We start from the raw sequence: 19,457 nt of genomic DNA, 5'->3' as shown, positions 1-19,457 counted from the left end.
AGTTTGGGCCAGAGGTGGCAGCCCAGATTTGAGGGAAAAGCACACAGAGTGTATGCCAGGGCCCTGACAGGCACCAGAGGCAAAGGCCCCTCCCAACACGCAAGCCTTTCATGCAGCTCACTGCTGCCTACTGCAGTGACAGCCTCCACGCACGCCGAAGCGAGGGCACCTGCAGTCCAGGTGCACAAGCGATGCTGCCACGACTCTTGAGCCGATTCCCAAGGGAAAAGGTCCAGGAGCAGGGGCTGTTTCTGGCCTGATGGGAAACACTGACAAGCTCTGCAAACCACTGAGGATCCCTGCAAAAGCAGCGGTGGCCCTGCCACAGATCCCGCAGCCCCACTCTCCCCACTGCAAAGGTGCCGAGCCCACCCCTAAGGACTTTTCATCCCAACTCATAATGAGGTCGACGTCTCTCACGCAGCGTTTCCATAGCAACGAGAGCCGATTCTAATCTCCAATATAAAAGAGGCGGCGAGAACGGCAGGGTTTGGAGTTTGGGGTTTGGGGGAGCGCAGAGGCTGCGGCTGCAGCGCAAGCGGCCGCCCCCGGCCGCAGCCCCGAGCGGGCAGCACCGCCCCGCGGCCACCGCCGCGCCCGCAGCGCACACGGGCCGCCCTCGGGAGCGGCCGGGGCACGGCCGCGGTGCGGGAGCCCCAGGCTGCCATCCGGGCCGGTGTCGGGACCCCCAGGCTGCCACCCGGGCTGCTGGAGCAGAGCGATCCCAGGGCTCGGGCTTTGACCTGGTGGGCAGCAGTGCGAAGGGGGCATTGCTGTCCTCTGCCTCCAGGTCCTGGCAGCACCGGGACATCAATTCAGCTGTGCGGGACTGCGCTGAAGCACAGGCGGGATGGGAAGCGAGCATTATTTCCTCTCCGGCCAATATCCTAATTCAGGGTGTGCTATTCGCAATTGCTTAGCAGGGCTAGCAAGCTTCAAACCTCCTTGCTCAGCCCTGCCATGACAGAGCAGAGGGGAAAGAACACTGTGTTTCATTCACTGCAGTCTAAAGAAAAAAAAAAAAAGCAGAATGTAAAATAAGTAGACCGGCACATAAAAGAGCAAAGCACACGGCTTGGAGCAGGGCTCCTAGGTAGTCTGTTAATATAAGTAGTGGAAGTGTATATAAGTAGTTGCCCCAGAAACAGCACTTGCTTATGCTGGATGAATACCAATAGTAGCACTGTGGTTCTAATATCACTTCAGGGGCTCACTAGCACTGGCACCTGTGCAAAATAAGACTTCCATTTTCCCTGGGCCACATCCTTGAACAACATTTCTTGTCTTCCTGGCTGTGATACTTCATCCCAGTACCTTACTCAGGCCTGTAAAATGTCTCCTCCAGATCCCACATAAAGGTAAACAGAACCCCAAGACCAGCTTTCGTGTTCACATCACCATTCTCCAAAACCAAAAAACACACACAACATCTTTCGAATTTTTATTTCTGAATCGTTTTATTAGAAATTACAAAGCAACTCTCTCCAGGAGAGCAAGGAAAAAAAGAATCCAACCCTGAAATATTTCTAAGCAATTTTGTTCCATATAAACACAAAGCAAAGTTACATATTTCTTTCACATGCGTGTACAAAAACATTTTAAGTAAAACATCCTTCACACATAACATGTGCATTAGTCTCAGAACTGAGCAAATAATCAGATTGGCCTCACCTACCCTACCTAATCTTGTTTTCCTGTTTTCTTTTTAAATTGTACATTTCTATGCAGGAAACATCTCTTTTTCTGCACAGCATTATGCATATTCAAATTATCATGGATGGCCTTGGAATTAAATCACTAGGTAGTGCAGTCTGACATAAAGCTGTACACATAAGTTGTTACACTGCCATTTATACAGCAAACTTTACTGGATACCAGGCAAAACTCTTCAAAAGGAATAAAAAGGTATTGCTAGAGGGGAAAAGGAATATGATACACAGCACTCTCTCAACTACAATCCTGTATGATTCCTATGCAAAACACTTCAAAAGCCAAGTAATTTACAGATCTTGCTCTCCAAATTGATATCAAAGTTCCTACCAATTTCAATCATGGCAAAATAAATCACTGTAAGACATCAATGCTACTGGATATGGACATGGTCAATACTCACTGTTCCCATTTTTCATCCACCCACTTTTGGAAAGCAAAGGAGAAAGATGAAAGAACTGTAAAAACTGCAGACTGTTGAAGCAGGTGGGTCAGCAGAGTGCTTCACCAGCCATCAGCAAGAAACAGCAGAGAGAGAGAGCAGAGCTTCATTCCAGCCCACTGCATAATCTCAGTGTGGTTTGAAATTTGGGGATAACATGGTCAACGAACACACCTCACTAGTTGCCCAAGGCTGCGTTAACACCTAGCAAAATCTTCTTGGATTCATCAAAAGAGCATATAGTCTGTGTCTGACTTTGTGAGCTAGTTTTTAAATTTCACTATTTCATGCATGATGAACGCCACTGAAAATATAAGAACCATAAATGTTCAGAGGCAAAGGGCTCACCCAGAAGGTAAAGCCTCCACATGCATAAAAGGAAACGTCAAGCACACAAAAGTCAGCTGCAACCCTTAGCACAGTGGGGGAACAGGAGGTACAGCTATTACTCTGCCTGCATTTTTAAATGTTTAGGCAGTGTTGATGGGTTTCTCACCTCTGCATAAACATGCAGCCCAAAGAGAATCAATAGCACTTCTCCCTTACACTGCAACAACACAGCTGACTCAAAAAGACAGTGAATATGCACTGCATTTAAATACACTTGAAGTACTCAGGCTTGGCAAGTTGTAGAGTGCATGTTACAGGGTGAAATGGGTGTGGAAAAGGAATGTGAAATAATAAAAAAAACACAAGAAAAAAGTTAAGACAGAACATCTGCACATGAACAATACAGAGAAAGCACTTAGATTAACACTTATGAGGTTTAACCAAAGCCCTAGAGAACACTATATTTTCATTTTTAGCCCACTTGAAATCTTGCAAATGAGCAAGCGATGCTGGCAGCAGTCACTCTGTCATTTGGCTCCCAAAAATAGTGCAATGGACTTTGCATAAGTACCTGGCTGCAAGGACACTACTGCAAGAACCAGTTTGCAAAGCACCTACAGAGAAAGGCCCAATGACAGGTGTTCTCACAGTGTCAAAGACACAGGTGGCAAATCAGGCTGAGCCTCAGGGCCCCGTCCTGGCACATTCTGCGTGTTGTGGGGAATGCTGGATCTGCTGGTTTAGCTGAGATGGGCAGCCTGCTCTTAGCCCTGTACTACCATTTGAACTGCAAGCTCTAGTAAATGTGCAGAAAAGAAAAAGCATTGGCCCAGCAGGAGGAAGTCTCTGATTCCCATCCAGGAAAGGCTTAAGCCACATCACTTAACTCATACACTGACAGTGTGGATGTCTTCAGCTGAGGTAGTCAAGTTGAACTCACTTCATGGGCACACAAAGTAAAAATAGATCTTTCTGAAAATGCCATTCATTCAACCAGCTTTATACTTCTACCTCAAGGCCAAAAGGACAGTGACCCAAGAAATTATTATTTCTATTCATCGGCAAGTGTGGTCCAAAGGAACAAGTTTAGATGTAGACATGTAAAGCTGAGTGAGAAGGTACCACCCCAATGCCTTCCTTGTACCTGGACAGCTGAACAGCAGAGTTGTGTTGGTCTTTGTGATCAGCAGTTTTGCTTAAAATCTGGGTCATAGAGGACATTTCAGTGACCATCTAAGCATTCTCCAGCCAGCAACAGTCCAACTGAAGTGGAATAAAAGCTTGCAGCTCTCACAAAACTCTCTGAATGATTACTGTGCCTTTTTCTTGCAGAGTAACTAAATCTCAAACACACTTCTAAAAGGCAAATATTACTATTCTTTTTTACAGCTGAGAAAACAGGGACATTGCAGCTTGGCTAATGGTGACTCAGGGGGAATCAAAATAAAGATTTCCTGGTATGCTCTTCTACTACTCACTAGGCTTAAAATAGTGAGAATTTACCCCCCAGGAGAGACCTTTAAAACTCTGATGGACAATTTTAACTCCATTGTCCATAAAAGCCTATGGTCACGCATTCTTATTAGACATTGAGACATTTTCTGTTTGGATTCCACTTCTATAAAGTGGAAGAGAAATACAGTTAGGAAAAAAGAATTAAGGCAAGGCATGTTATACAGAAACAAAAATACTATGCCTGAAGCTCATTCTTTCAAAAGATAAACCTGCAATTGTAAAGATAAATGGTAGGTTTGGTAAATTTCCCTCAACCATCCCAAGGGGTTACAGGTATAAAGCCAGTTTAAGTGGCTGTTCATTCTTGATTCATGTTCATTCTAGCTCTTTTGAGAGAGAGGCACACTGAATCAAGTTAAAGACCGAGTTGATCAACTGAGGATTGTGAAGAACAACAAAAATTCCATCAGTCAGCTGAGCCATAAAAGCAAGCAGCAAAATAGATTCTGTTTCAGACTAAGCTGTCAAGATAACAACCTTGAATATGAAAGCTCAGCCAGCCTGAAGTTGCTGCACTCAATCCAATGACAGAAAAGGAAAAGTTTGCATTGTCAGTACAGGCTCACGCCATTAGTAAAAGCTGTTTCATTCTCTCCAGAAAATCACATCAACTTCCCTGAACAGATGATCAAGTAATCAACTAGAGAGTAAGCTCTGCTGGAAGAACTGGTGGAGAATGTGAATGTATTGGCTGCAGAAGACATAGAACTGTGGCATTTAAAATCCTGAGAAATGTGTACAAGACAGAGTCCTGTACCTTTAGGTCAACATATTTTGTTTTATTTAAGGAATGTCTCAGCAGAACTTCACAAGGGAAATTCTGTCCTGGCCACCTAAAGGAACCCAAGTGTGCTCCTTTATCTTCAAAGACAGCCTTCTCAAAGTAAAAAATCAGTCCTTTCTGACAAACAGAAATTAACAGCAGGCATGACAGAAGGCCAGCACAGATGACTGAGGAACTCCAGACCAACCTCAAACACAAACAGAAAGGTACACAGAAGTGGAAGTGATGATGGGCTGGCCAGCAGAGATACAGAAACACAGCCCAAGTATGCAGAGAAAATTAGGAAAGCCAAAGCTCAGCTGGAGTTCAAACTTGTAAGAAGTAAGAAGAAGGGCTTCTTTCAGTACACTGGAAGCAAAAGAAAGGTTATATAAAATATGGTTTACTGTTCAACAATGCAAACAACATGGTAACAAAGGATGCTTTTGTACTTTCAGGCTCATGTACACAACATCTTTTTCACCTGTTTTCACTGCAAGTTCTGCTCTAAGGCCTGCCAGGTCCTCGAGCCTTCAAGCAGCTCTAACAGGAATAAAGCATTGCCTACAGCAGGGGAAGACTGAGTTAGTGAGAACTTGGGCCCATTGGAACCAACAGGCTGAAAGTGAAGGCACTGAGGGAGCTGGCTAATGGCACTGTGAGACCACGCTACAGCATCTTTGCTACATCACCATCATCATCATCAGTGACAGCTCTCCAACTAAAACATCCTGACTGAGGACTCTCCTGCTGCCCACAACAGCCAGCAAGCAGGCAGCCAGCACTCTGAGGGAAATTGTTGTTCCTCTTTACTCAGCGATTGTGAGACAGAGTTTGGAGGATGTCATTCCTTTTTGTGCTCCCCCTTACAAGGGCACTGCAGCAATTTCAGTGGAAGGTCACAGAGCTGGTTTGGGGGCTAGAGCACAGGACAAGCAAGGAGAGCTCAGGGAACATGGTTTCTCCAAATTTAAGAAGAGAAAAGGCGAAAAAGAGATCTCATTGTATATAATCCCTTAATAACTGGGTTACAGAAGGCAGTCAGACTCTTCTCAGAGATGAACAATAACAGAACAAGAGGCAGTGAACACAACCTGGAACATGGGAAATTCCAACTAGATGCAAATATATTGTTTTTCTTACTGTGATGGGAAAATGTTGCCCAGAGAGAATTGGCATCACCATCCTTGTAGCTACTCAAATGGACAAAGTCCTTAGCAACCTGCTCTAACTGGCTGAGACCTGAACAGGAGGCTGGATTAGAAATGCCCCAAGGCCCCTTTAAACAAAAGCATTCAGTGGTTCTGTAACTTAGAAAATCCCCTCACAACTGCTTTTCACAGGCATGTTCCTCATGAATCTGCCAAAGCAAGCCATACCACCATCAAATGCAAAGGGTGCTCTTCAGTCTCATCAATCAGCATGGAGCACAGAAGCCAGCAAAGAGGGGGCTACACATCAAACCTCTCATAGCCATTTCATGCAGGTCCCTCACACACCAGGGCCAGCCCTGTGTTGGAATCATCACAGTACTCTACTAGTTCCTTCCAAGTGTCTGTTGCACACCATCAGCACTAAATAAAAAGATTGTTCCTTTTCACATCTTCTTCATCTTTTTCTTGCAGCGCTGGTTGAAGACAGGTGAGGATCCCATCAGGCTGTCAGCAGAATGAGAACCATAGCTGCTCTCAGAGCCATTGGGGCTTTGTGGCATCCCAGCTTCACTCATGCCTGACATTGGTTCCTCAAAGACATCACTGCCAAGAACCCCGTGGCCATGTACATTAGCCTCCTCATTCTCCTGTGGCTCCATTTTCACCTGTGCCAGGTTCCACAGTGGGGAAGCATTCACCTCAGCCCCTAGAAAAGGAAAAAGCAAACAGTAGTAACTGAGTAAAAAGACATCACAAACAGCACGAAGATACAAGGGAGACCAGGAAAGGTAGAGATGGAGGAAGAGCAAAGCCACAGGTTGACTATGCTGGGGGAAAACAAACAGAACACACCCAAGCACTGGGACCAATAATAAAAATATCTGTTGACTTTTTTAATAGTCCAGCAATTACCACTGCAAAAATATGATGGTATCCTTTCACTGTTAGCCTGCATGTAATTCTCTCCATGAGAAACAACTCCACATCACTCTCCAGAAGGAGTGTCCCAGCAGCAATGAGTACACCAACAGCACATGGACTAGACCCTGCATAAACAGGACTCTGAGGCAGTCCAGAAGTCATTACGAGGTCCTTGCAACTGTCAGACAACCTGGGCTTCTGCAGGGGAGGCGAAGTGAGCAGGCAGAGGACTAGATAGATGAACAGTCCCAAATTCCACTTTCAGCACTGCAATGCAGGGACATCAAAGCAGCCTGCCTGCCTGCCTCCTTCTACTCAGCACCCACAGGTCTCATCCCATCCTTGAGCAGAACTGACAGAAATCCTTCTGGCTCAGCCTCACAGATGCCCTGCTGGGAAATAGCTCCTCCCAGCCTTACTTTTTTATAAAACATTTCTGGATTAGTGTGCAATCTGAGCACTGATTGAGGATTTTCTGTAAGAGTTTACCAAACCATACTCCTTGATAACAGCAAATGTTTTCTTCCCAAGAGAAGTAATTACAGATTGCATTATATCTGTTTAAGTTTAAAGTGAGACAAAAATCCTATTAAAAATACACTAATTGGTCTCTTTGCTGAGATGGGCATAAACAGACCAGAACTGAATAAACTGTGAAATCTTCTCTCTCTTGTGTGGGGGTAAGCTCATGTAGAAAATTAACAAAACACCAAAACAAAAACCTCAACCAATCAAAAAAACAAAACCAACAAAAAAGACCCACTAGAAGAACAACAAATAAAATAGGAAATAAACTATTTTAATAAGTTTTCCAAACTTCATGTCTCAAAGAGCATGGCTACAGTTTGAAAGCACAACCAAAGCTCTTGTACTGAGCCAAATCTATGACCATTCCCTATTATCAGTATACTAGTAACAATAGGCTGTTAATAGTAGAAATTACAAAGAGAACAAATGCTCCAACATGTGTCTGTGCCAAGAATTCTCCTTTATGAAGAAGTCAGGAATCTTTTCCAGATCAGCTTCACCAAAACCAGGTTCATGAGACATTTTGATAACACAGCCTACATTGGCTCAGTTGCCTTAATGGAAGCCTTCCTATGTCAATTATAAGTAAATGCATGTCTCTCAACAATAATGGACACACCATTAAAATGCTGTTCCAGAGTTACAGCTCCAGACTACATAATAATCAAAGGTGCTCACTAAACTAAACTGTGTCTTTCCTTCATCAGTTGCTCTTCATCGCTCAGCCTCATTCCTTTCAGCTCTGTCACCTGTCACTAAGAGTGTCACTAATGACTAAAAGTACTTAAGCATCAACAAAGAATGTTTCATCTTCAAAGCACTTTAACTTCAAAGTACTTCAGAAATAAGCTAATCTTCACGTTATCCTGAGAGGCGGAGGAACAAGGAACAATTTTGCCTCCATTTTCCCAACTGCAATGAGAGTAAGCAGCAGCTCACAACGGCAATGTCAGACATCCACAAAAACATAGGAAGAACATGGAAAGCTGTAATGAGAGTTTTGCCCTCAGACACTGAAGCCTCTCTGCCCTCCCTGCAGGCTTCACACCTGCATTTTGAGATGGCAATGGTCTAATTGCAGCAGCTTTTCCTTGCTCCTTAGGATATTACAACTCTCCAACCTGCCCAGGTCTAGACTGGAACTTCTCACAGATGAGATCTCCAAAGGCTCTTGTGAAGTGAAGAGGGAATTTCAGGAAGGAACAGAGCACTTGTACTCTTAATTAGAAAACATCAATTCTGTATCAGAGAAGCAAGAGGCATTTAATATACAGCTAGCATGCTAACCTCTTGGTCTCAAGTGGTGGATGCTAATACAAAGCCTTCCAGATGAATCACTAGCAACCCTGGATGGGCCAGAGGAATCTGCTGCTCCTTCTCCCACAATATTGCAAACAGTTTACATTTCAGAGGTGACATGGAAAACAGTATGAGCTTTCAGAAAAACATTAGATGGATTTATGTTTTTTAAAACTCATAACAGTGCAAAACCACTAGTGGACTTAGAGGTATATTGTAGAAGAAGCTAGCAGCAGGCTCGCTAGTTAAAGAAGTAAGAAAAAGCTGATAAAGAGCTCTCTCTAAGGCTGTAACGAAAGAGACTGAAAGAAAATAGATAAGAACACTTTGCAGCTAGACAAAGTATTTTTAGAAAGTTAGCTGAAGTCGCTATAACTTTTTACCAATAGCATTATGTTGACTTATTGTAGCCAATAGCTAAAATAAAAGAAACATAAACAATTAGAAAGTGTATAAAAGTTAGCCATGCTCAAAAATAAAAAGTTACCAACTGAAACTGCTTATAGTCTCTACTTTGTATCATAACCACCTCAACAACAACAGTATACTCTAACCTCACTATATATGCTATCTAGCTTAGGGTTAATAGGAGGATCAGCTTCATTGTTTTTTAACCAGATTTTTAAGTGAAATAGTTATTGCAGGGACTTCCAGAATTCAGATGGTTCCATGCAAAATCTAAACTGGCTCCTCTTCATTCCAGGATGTTCAGCTTCACCAAAGAGTGAAGATAATGAAACTTGTATGTTGATATAGAGCAGGCATGGCCATAGCAGATTCTCCCATGCTTGCCACCAGTGTGCTTCAATTCACCACGGGATGACACTTTGAGGGAAAGAGTGGTCTCCACAACCCCATTCATCCACTCACCATTTCCCTTTCCATGGCCTCAGCCAAGTACAGCAGGCTTTAGGGTACAGATAATAGGAGGGATTCCTAGGAGCCCATTTCACATAAGTCACTGATAAGCTTTCATAAAACAGTGACTGCCGTTACCAGGGTAATTTCTGAATATGGAGGACATCACCAAGTACCATTCATATTTCCAGGATTCATTCAGTGCCTAAACTATGCAAGGAGCATGGCTTTCAAGTTTGCTGGAATATGAATCCATGGACACAAATCCAAACCTAACCAGGGGAAACAAGATCACAAGGAACTGCTGAAAGACTGTTTCCAGGAGAACCAAGAAACCCTACCTGAAGTTTGTGGGGAAGCTTCTACTTCCAAGTTGGCAGAGAAGCGCTCACTTTGACCTCCAAGAACTCCAACAGGCAAAGACTGGTCACCAGAAGCCAGATCTCCTTCCAGCTCTTCACTTATGGGGAAAGTAATATCACTGACAGGTTCCTCCTTAATTTTCACAGGTTTTGTATCTTCTGCTGCCTTTTCAGGGTTGACAATCTTCTCATATTCTTCAGAGAGCTGCTTGCTAACCTGTCAAAGATCAGCAGGTGAAAAAGAGGTCAGAAAGGTGAGAGTGACTTCAGAGGCTCTGATAGCAATTACATTGCAGTGCACTCTATTCCCTGAACATTATTAACATCTGACCTGAATGAACAAGTAAACAACTTACCAGCTACACAAGAGATGTTTTTTTCCCTTTAAGTGCACCTTCTGTTCTGTAACAAGGGACTTTAATAAGAGGTTTAATCCACTAACATCTGACTGATAAACATGAGTGCCGTTATTTTGTAAACAGAGATGATGAGGCTCAGAAATTTAAACAGAGCATGGAACAAAAGCAAAATATCTCAAACTTACTCTTTGGTTTTACCTATAAGATTGTTCCCATCCTCCAGTAACAAATTCACCCCAGCATGAAAAACCAAGTGCTTTAGATCTTCAACAACCCTGCAGTCCCCACTGGGCAAAGCCTGAGTATATTCTGCCAGATTCACAGCAAAAAACACAGAAGTTTTCTCCAGTCAGAGAAGTGAAACAAATACAGAAATCAGATTTAGAACTACCCTGCACTTCCAGAAACTTAACTACAATAAACAATTACATTTAAACATTTCAGATTTCATCTGCTTCTAACAAATACTTGTTTATACAACTAAAACCTAACAGTCAGTGACCTGTGCTCAGGAAAATTGCAAGACTTTTTAACAACAGAAGCAAGGAGAAAAAGAACAGCAAAACCTATTTCCCCCTTCTAGATATACTTCCAAATAAAGGGGCTACTGTGGACCTCAGTCCTGCATAAAGAACAATGACTGTTAAGACAAAGCTGCAGGGTGAGTGTGAACTGCAGCAGCAGAACAATGCAGAAAACCCAGATTCCAAAAGGACAACAAAACCATTTGAACAAAAATGAACAGAACTGGAATTTTGAGCAGGAAAAATTGTCTTGAACAAAGACAACTCTTTGGAATGTTATTTTTACATAAGAAGGTAGCACCTGTGAGACAACTCACATCAGCAAAATACTACCCTATACTCCTAAAGCTAAAGGAAGACACGCCTTGCTGAAGCACACACAAACCACTTTACAGCCTAGAAACTGATCTCTGCTTTCATGTTTTCCACAATGTTAACCAGCCAAATATCCAGCTAAAGGAGAAAATTCAGTTCCTCAGTCAGTTCTGATTTTAACTCTACTTGATAATTTTGACTGGGTAATTCAAGAGCTGGAGGACTCCTCTTAAATTCAGGCAAGAATTTAGCCATCAGTAGAGCATCCTTAGCAGTCTCACTGGGAAGACAAATAAGGGGCTCCGTCTTCCAGTCATAAAGTTCCTGTTCTTTTTCCCTTGATGACTCCTCTCCACACCCAGCAAGTTTTCCAGTCAGATTTCCCCTCAGTAGGACTCAGGAATAAGCAACTGCACCGGGGGTACATTTCTTGTGCCACCAGTCCCTCATGCTCCCCTCACCTGAAGCATGTAGCTGTGATAATCCTTGATGCGGTGCTGCCAGAACTTCTGCAGGGAGAGCACGCTGCCGATGCCCACCTCGTGGAAGACCTGCTCCATGACGTCGGGGAAGGGCGTGTGGCCGAGGCGCGCCTCCCGGTCCACGGCGAAGCGCAGCAGCTTGGTGAACTTGAGGCAGTACTCGTGCGCGATGTCCGTCAGTGTCTCCAGCACGCTCTCGTTGGCGCACTCAAAGCCCGTGTGCGCCAGGATCGTGGCCATCGCCTGGTACAGAAGCTGCCGGCAGGAGGACCAACTCAGCTCTGTCACTGGCTCCCCTTTGCCTCTGGAAAACAGGAAAGACAAAAACAGCACACTTGCAAAAATCTGAAGGGCTGGATCAGTTCAAGAGGTATTGTTAATAATAAGGTGATGTACAAAGGGGTTTGGGGTTCTCCACAGCTTCTGGTTTATATGAACACCACCTAATAAGTGTTTATCTGCTTTTCCTTCTTCCCCTCCCTCCAAATCAGCACTTCCAAGTTGCATTTTCCCTTCTAATGCTGCAAAATTCTTTGGGTGATTCATGAATGTGGGATGCAAATCTTCTGAAGCCTTAAGCATCTCCCTTCCCACCCAAGAGCTCTTCTCCTGGAGAAATAAATGGGTGAATTAAATGAGTCCTTGACACAAACAAAAAAAGGCATTTTAAATAACATGAATGCAAATAATTTCCCCTCTCAGTTAATTACATTGCTCTTCCTTATTATCTCTGATGTCACAGGCCTAATAGTCAGATACAAAGGCTTCTGGGATAGACAAGATTGGAATTTCTAAAGCAAAAGACACACATAAAAAAGCAAGAAATGGGACACACATACATTTCATAGAGGTACACTGTAGTCAAAAAGGCTGTTTCTCTGCTCTCGTTTCCAGTAGTCACTAAGCATGACACTGAAAGAAGTATCCCCATATGCAACCTAAGATGTGAACACCAGGCCCTGGGAGGAGGCCTGGAGAAGTTTGGCCATTAAGCACCATTCCCTGGTCTTGGGTTTAAGATTTCCCTCCTCTGTTGGTAAACAGGAAGGAGTGACTACACAGGATGGAGGAGATGGAAAAAAACTGACATGAGCACTTCAAACATCATTCGCTTATAGTCACCCAACCAAATTTTTCATCAACTTGAGTTAACAAATAGATATTCCGCAGAGGAATATCTGGGGGATATTCCTCTGGGAATATCCATTTGTTAACTCATGCTGATGAAGCCTCTGATGGAGAAACACATATCTACCAGATTTCTCAACTTACAGTTAAGGGCACGTCATCTATTTGCCCGTATCAGTAACATGGACTTCAAATGCTGATGTCAAAAAATCAAATTCCATTACTACTAAGTATGATACTCATACACTTTTTTACACTCCATTCAGCACCAGGGGCAGAACTGAGCTAACAATTTCACTCTCCATTTGTTTCTGATGATTTTCTCCCAACATCTTCCACATCACACTGGAGATTCTCCTCGCTGCTACCCCAGATCACCTCCATCACCACACACTCTTTCCAGTAGAAGGACCTGATTTAACAGCACACAGGCAGTACTGATGGCTTGATAAAGTTCTCACTGCTCTCCAACAGTTCATGAGGAACACATCAGTCTCACTGAGAAGCTGGGCCACAGAGCCTCACCTTCCCCAATCCTCAGAGCTGACACAGAAAACACAACAGTAAAACCACTGAAACACAGCAGTAAAAAAGTGAGGAGGAGTGAAAAGGAAGGTGAAGCTTAGAACTATCAGGATGAAAATTATTCATTTTTAAGAATGCCAGCACAACACTTTCTGATTATTCAAATAAAGGGGGAATCACACTATATTAAGAGTGGCATATGATCACATTTCTAAGTAGATATTAAGAACAGTAAGTGAATCTCAGGTCATGGATTCATCCCAGCTATTAATTGATGGAAAATGATTAGCATCCCAATTTCTACTCAATTATGTAACTACTCTGCAAAGCAGACAGCAGGCACCCTGACAAGATTAATTAAAAGATCATCAGTTTCTTTATTAAAAAAACGTCACCCATACTATTTTTGCATCTCCCTCACTCCTCCCTCCACCTCAGCAGCAGAATTCTTAAGTTCACAAACAGCCATATGTCTCACACAACACCAAGACCAAGAATTTAAAACAGAAATAAACAACCATCAAAGAAAATCAACCAGAAAACAATCTTAAAAATCATATCTATAAAAAAGAATCTCTTTTTTAATATAAAGGACATACCTAGCTGTCCAGCAGCCAGCAGTGGAGACCATCTTATGCTACCAAACCTGAATGCCAGGCTACTATTAATCTGTATTAGACATTCACTAAAAACACTGTGGATAAACTTAAATTACACAGATTTTAGCAATCCCAAGCAGGATACTTAGCCACTTGCAAAGTAGATTAAAAACCATCCAGTAATGCATATCACTGCTCAGAACTAGCAGAGAATATTGTGTCAGTTTTAAACTCCTAGAGGAAAAGAAACTAACTGTGAGCATTAAAATGCAGCTAGGTCACTATGCTGGAAGGCACATAATCAACTTGAAATCTAATCAATTAAAGACAGAAAGACATTTCAAGTACCGTACTCAAATCTAAATCTCCATTTCTTGCTCTTGGTAAGGCAAATCAATTTGGTTTTGTTTTTCTTATGTTTTCTTCTCTTGTTTTCCTGTTTCTCATAATAAACAACAGAGAAATATGACTAAAAGCCAGAACAGAGAGCAAAAATTGAAATATTGTTGGAGATGTTAATAGAAACCAACAACAAAAATAATTTTTCTTCATTTCATTAACTTCCAGGTACCCTCTGATAAGAATGCACAATAACAAAAACAGTCCTGTAGCCACATTTATGTTGAAAGCAGTTATCTAGTGTCAAGCCTTCCCAAAGAGGACAAGCAAACTTCTTCTTTTCCATGATGATCATAGCTAAGGAGCCTTTGTGCTAGATTTCATCCAGATACTCAGCACCAAAAGTGCAGATATTATCATTATGCAGAGTGCCACTCTCTTAGTTCTTTTCCTGAAAGGCTCAGTCATATATCTACAAGTAAACACGAGTGCTTTAATCCCTGAAGTTTTGTCACCAGAGATTAGCAGGACAGGGAATTAGGCCTGTGACATGGAGGCAATCTCCTCTACAGAATACATAGTATGAAATTTATCACAAATACTGGCCAACTTGCCACTCTTCAATTTTGTATTTCTAACAGTGCTATATATGTTATACATGGGTCACCAACACCAGATGATGTTCCAGACAGAAATCTACCTGTCAAGCTACAAATTCATTAGACTCAAAGGCCAGCTTCCTCACATCACTACCAAAAACATGCAGAACTTTACAACATAAAAATAGTGTCCATTTATACCAACCAGGCTTCTTTTCTGATTTAGTCAGTTTTCAGAACTCACAAAAGGCCCACTTTGTGGGTCAGTCAGTGAAATGACATCAAGCCACCCCACAAAAGCAGCACCACGCATTCCCCCAAGCTCCTCTCCTGTAGGGCAGTTTTTCTTGGAGGGAAGGGGAGCTCATGGCTCCTTTCTCATGTATCCTCAGGGGACAGGCTAAGGCAGCACAAGGATCAGCAGCTGAGGCTCAATCAACTGCAGGACTGGGTTGAAGTGCCCTGCTCCCTCCTAGGTGAGCATAAGCCAGCAGCAGATGGAGGGAGGGAGGGACTGCTTTTCCTATGAACAGGACAATTTGATGAAACATTATGCTGTGAAGTTGAATTTCTACCAAATGAGCTGCAACAAGACCGCTTAAGAGCCAATTTCCTAAAGCAGTAAAATAAAGGAGAACATTGTAGAAACAAGACACACTAGTCAGAGAGAGCACCAAAGAACACAGCACACTGACTCAAACCACAAAGTTGTTTTCTTTCAGGAAACAGCCTTTTTACACCTCATCCCAGGTAAGTCTCTTTTTAAATACCTCTGCTATGTCTACAAAAGACTGCAAAGGTATGAATAAAAGATGCTCAACAGATAATGGTAAAAATAAATTGGGTCTCAGTGGCATAACCCAGACCAGTCAGCTTAGAAATGGACTAAGCCAAAGCACTTAGATCATCAGGGGAAGTGTCTCCTGCCCACTTTAATTACCACTGCTCCAAATCCTTCCCTACATTAAACCTGCTGTCCCACTGACATGTACTCCTCTCCTTCTGTACAGACATTTCTTCACTACAAGTCCTTCTGCCAAGAGCTGCCTTCCCATTGCAAGCTCCCAATTTGGTTTACAGATTACCTTTCAAGGCAAGCCAACGTGGCCAGGAATGCAAATGACCAAATGAGAAATCTGTTAAGAACCCAACCATGCACACACAAGAAGAGGCACATGAGTAGGCCATCTTCTTTTGAAGATGGATGCGTGCTAGTCTGAGGAAGCTGAGCAGAGAAGATGGAAAAGCTAGCAGCTGCTATATGGTAAGAGTCTCCTGTCAAAATGGTAGTTTCAAGTCTACTCATTCTTCATCAATTACACTCTAAGCTTCTTTTCTATTTCTACACCAGCAAAACCAAATATTAATCCCTTATTGTGCATTCCAAGAACTGTAACATCACCAGGACCAGATGGTACTTCATGCAAGAATATTAAAGGATGCAGGGATGAAATAGCTGAATAGCTGTGGTGAATCTCCTCTCGCTTTAAACTGCCTTGGCCCATGAGGACCAGAAGACAGAAAATGTGACATTTTCCTTTAATACTTTCAGAAGAGATGTGGAAAACTGCAGGCTGGGAAGCATGGATATATTTTGGTGCATCAGGGAAATTCAAAGAACTAGAGGACACACAAGTAAATATGTTATGCTCAGCAAGAACCCAGAGAGCTTATTTTTAACAGTAAAACCTGCTTCACAAACCATCCAGAGTCCTCCAAATCTATCAGCAAGGGAGCAGATGAGAGATCTCCACTCTGGAGTCCAGGTCCTCCCTGGGGAATCTGTGCCAGAATCAACATATTTTTTATCATGTTTTTTAACATATTTATAAACAGTCTGGAAAACTGTAGGAAAGGAACAGTGTAGTAATTATAAAACCATTGTTAGTACAGACTTTGGTGGATTGGTAACAGCAAACCAACTCAAAAATAGCCATAAATTAAGCTCTTCCTCATCATACAAGGAGGTAAGGGTTAGATATGGGGCAGAGGAAAACCAAAACCAATTCAGGAGATAACAAAATAAAAGACAAGGGGACAGTGTGTCAAAGAATGAAAATGAGTAACAGGCAAGCAGAAGAGGACAGGCCTACATTAACTAAACCTATGATCTGATTCAGACTGGCTACTCTTTTCTTCCTTTCTTCTCCTACCTAAATGTACCTACACTACTTCTCAGAGCCAGGCTACTGACCCAAAAAAGCAGAATTAAAATATGGATTTCTCCAAATACTGTAATTCTGACAACTGTACTTCAGAAGGCAGCACAGAATTAAGCTCTACCATGTTTTATTAAGGGGAAGAATGTTCTTGCTTTAATTTGATTTTACACACTCAGAAACATCAGCAAATCACAGAACTTCATTTTTGCTACTAGAACAGCATCTATAAAACAGTTGCTATTCTTATTCATGTGTCTCAGAACAGTTAGGAACAAACATGCAACAACAACTCAAAGCCTTCCCCCTGGAAAAGCATATATGTGTTTGGGTTAGCAAGCACACAATTAAATTCTAGAATACACTGCAACTCATTATAAATCCACTCTGTCAGCCACAAAACACTTCATTTCAAAACTGTCTCTCCAGTTTCCACAACGCAGTCCTTACACTCCCCCACGTGGCTGACCACTAAATAACATTTCTTTACCCGGACCCCAAAAACTCGGGAGGAGAAACAGAAAGACAAACCTGCCCTCAAAACGTGGGCAGAGCCATAGAAAGCTGAACTTCGAGCTGAAGGCACTGAGGAGGACAGAACAGAACACTTCTCAGTTCTACAAACCACAGGGCCACAGTGCAGGAGTCACAGGCCCTGAGTACTCTCACAAAACTGGATTTCCCTTCAGTCTCTGCTCTCTGCTAATTGCTTTGTATCTTCTGAGAAGGATGGCAGTATTCCTCCAGAAACAGCACTAAAGAATCACTCCATTGTTCAGAGAGAGTCTGCTACCAAATGCAACATCTTTCAGTAAAATACATTTTGTACATCCTCAGGCCATTAAAGATCTCAGAGGGATTTAACTGATAAATTACATTTTGTTGATGCACATTTACCCATTTTAAAAACTAAAATATGTTATCTTCTCCCTCAAAATGTTCATTTTAGTGGACATTGTAGCAAGGATTAATCCCTTCATTTAAATGCACATAACCTACAAAGTACTGTAAGATATTGCAAGAAATGCAACACCTCCTTGTGAAATCAGTGCCTGCCAGAGGGACTGACAGACAGAGGTGGCAATACTATTTAATCAAAGGCTGGCAGCAGAGGTGGAGGCAGCACAAATTTCCTTTACTCTTTCTCCAGCTGGTGGAGCCAGTAGCAGAGACAAGAATTCCCTTCACTTGTGCTCATTTCCAGCTCTGACTGGAAGCCCACCAAACTGGGTGGAATGTGGCTGTCACCCTGTCCCAGAGAGGCCACAGTAGCCTCACAAATACATCATCAAATCATCTTTGCAGAACCTACAGCTGAACAGCCTAAACCTAGTCGTGTGTTTTCTGGATTTGCAATTACAGTAACACAACTTTAGTTGCAAGTGATCTGAACAGAAGAGACTTCAAATCCTGTAACTAAAACTGTGGAAACATCACTGACAAAACCATGCACGTGCATTTAGCATGGCACTAACAAGATAGAAATCAGCACCACACATCCACATTTCACAGACAGGAAGCAAAAGCAAGCAACGTGAATGTTACTCACACTTGGAAAAATACTTGGAAAGATCCAAGTATTTCCTTTCTAAAGCCTGTTTTATACTTTACACACAACTGCTTGACCCTTTGGCCTAAGGGAATCAACGTAACTACATATACATTTTAGAACACACAGCTTTCCTTCAGCCAAGAACTAACCTAAAGAAATACCAACACACCTGTAGAAATCACTCTCTGGGTCACTGTGCCTCAGCTGAAATGGCATTTTGGGGGTTTTGCTATCCAGAGGAAGCAGGTCATCGGGGAGAGGTGGGGAGGCCGGACAAGCTGGCAGAGGTTCATTCTCTTCGGTTTTGATGCCCTCTGCTTGCTGCTGGTTCTGAGCCTGGGCGGCGGCGATGAGGCTGCGCAGGCGCCGGTTGTGCTGGATGAGCTGGATGGTGTGAATGGTGAGGCTGCAGGGCTCGGAGGGGATGTCCAGCATGGTGGTGGGACGGGGTTTGTTGGCGGACGGCTGGTGCAGCGGGGGATCCTGCACTTCCACGGTGCGGAACTCCCGCTGCAGCAGGTCAAAGGAGCTGCGGTTGGCCTGGCTGGAGGAAACCGGGATCTCGCCCCAGTAGCGCAGCATTTCTGCACAGGTCACCTGCGCTGCTCAGCACCCAGAAGAAGGCTGCCAAGTGCTGCGGGCACAAAGGACCTTGTTACAGGGAAAAGCACTTTGGGCACCAACAGACACAGGGGCTGGGATGACGCCAACTCGCGTTACGGCTGCCAAGCACGCTGTCGCTCAGTGCCTCGCCGAGCAGCACAGTGTCCTCGAGGGCATCAGGCTGCCACTCTGGCAGCTTACAGATCGCATCGCGCCTTTTCCTGAGGGGATAAGGACAGAAACAAACGCACTCGTGAGACGGAAATCGTTTCTGTGTGTAGCAAGGGCTGGTGCGGGCCCACCTGGGCCTCGCTGAGCGGGACCCGCGGCGTGGAGGAATTCCAGGGGCCGCACTCGACTCGCCCGCCACTCGCCTTCTGTCCCTCCCCGT

At 43.4% G+C, this 19,457-nt stretch overlaps 1 protein-coding gene across 1 annotated transcript; it reads right to left on the bottom strand.

Moving 5' to 3' along the window:
• Positions 1 to 1,435: 1,435 nt before the first annotated feature.
• On the bottom strand, positions 1,436 to 19,045 carry SUPT7L (SPT7 like, STAGA complex subunit gamma). The gene is made up of 4 exons (XM_026791083.2): positions 18,633 to 19,045; positions 11,542 to 11,866; positions 9,862 to 10,099; positions 1,436 to 6,620 (listed from the first exon to the last, which is right to left on the bottom strand). The coding sequence occupies exons 1-4, from the start codon at positions 19,043 to 19,045 to the stop codon at positions 6,358 to 6,360; spliced, it is 1,239 nt and encodes a 412-aa protein (XP_026646884.1). The 3' UTR covers positions 1,436 to 6,357.
• Between the last annotated feature and the right edge of the window lie 412 nt (positions 19,046 to 19,457).

The sequence above is a fragment of the Zonotrichia albicollis genome, chromosome 3, assembly GCF_047830755.1.
Source record: "Zonotrichia albicollis isolate bZonAlb1 chromosome 3, bZonAlb1.hap1, whole genome shotgun sequence".
In the NCBI taxonomy this organism is placed as follows: domain Eukaryota; kingdom Metazoa; phylum Chordata; class Aves; order Passeriformes; family Passerellidae; genus Zonotrichia; species Zonotrichia albicollis.
This window is presented reverse-complemented; position numbering and strand designations above follow the sequence as displayed.

Bases quoted from the DNA above. Each gene is read 5' to 3' on its own strand.
- SUPT7L (XM_026791083.2), bottom strand. From the start codon at position 19,045: ATGCTGCGCTACTGGGGCGAGATCCCGGTTTCCTCCAGCCAGGCCAAC. The intron at 10,100-11,541 runs GTGAGGGGAGCA...GATCTTTGACAG, and splicing joins ATCACAGCTACATGCTTCAG to GTTAGCAAGCAGCTCTCTGA. The intron at 6,621-9,861 runs GTAGGGTTTCTT...TTCCTTTTCTAG, and splicing joins AGCTTCCCCACAAACTTCAG to GGGCTGAGGTGAATGCTTCC.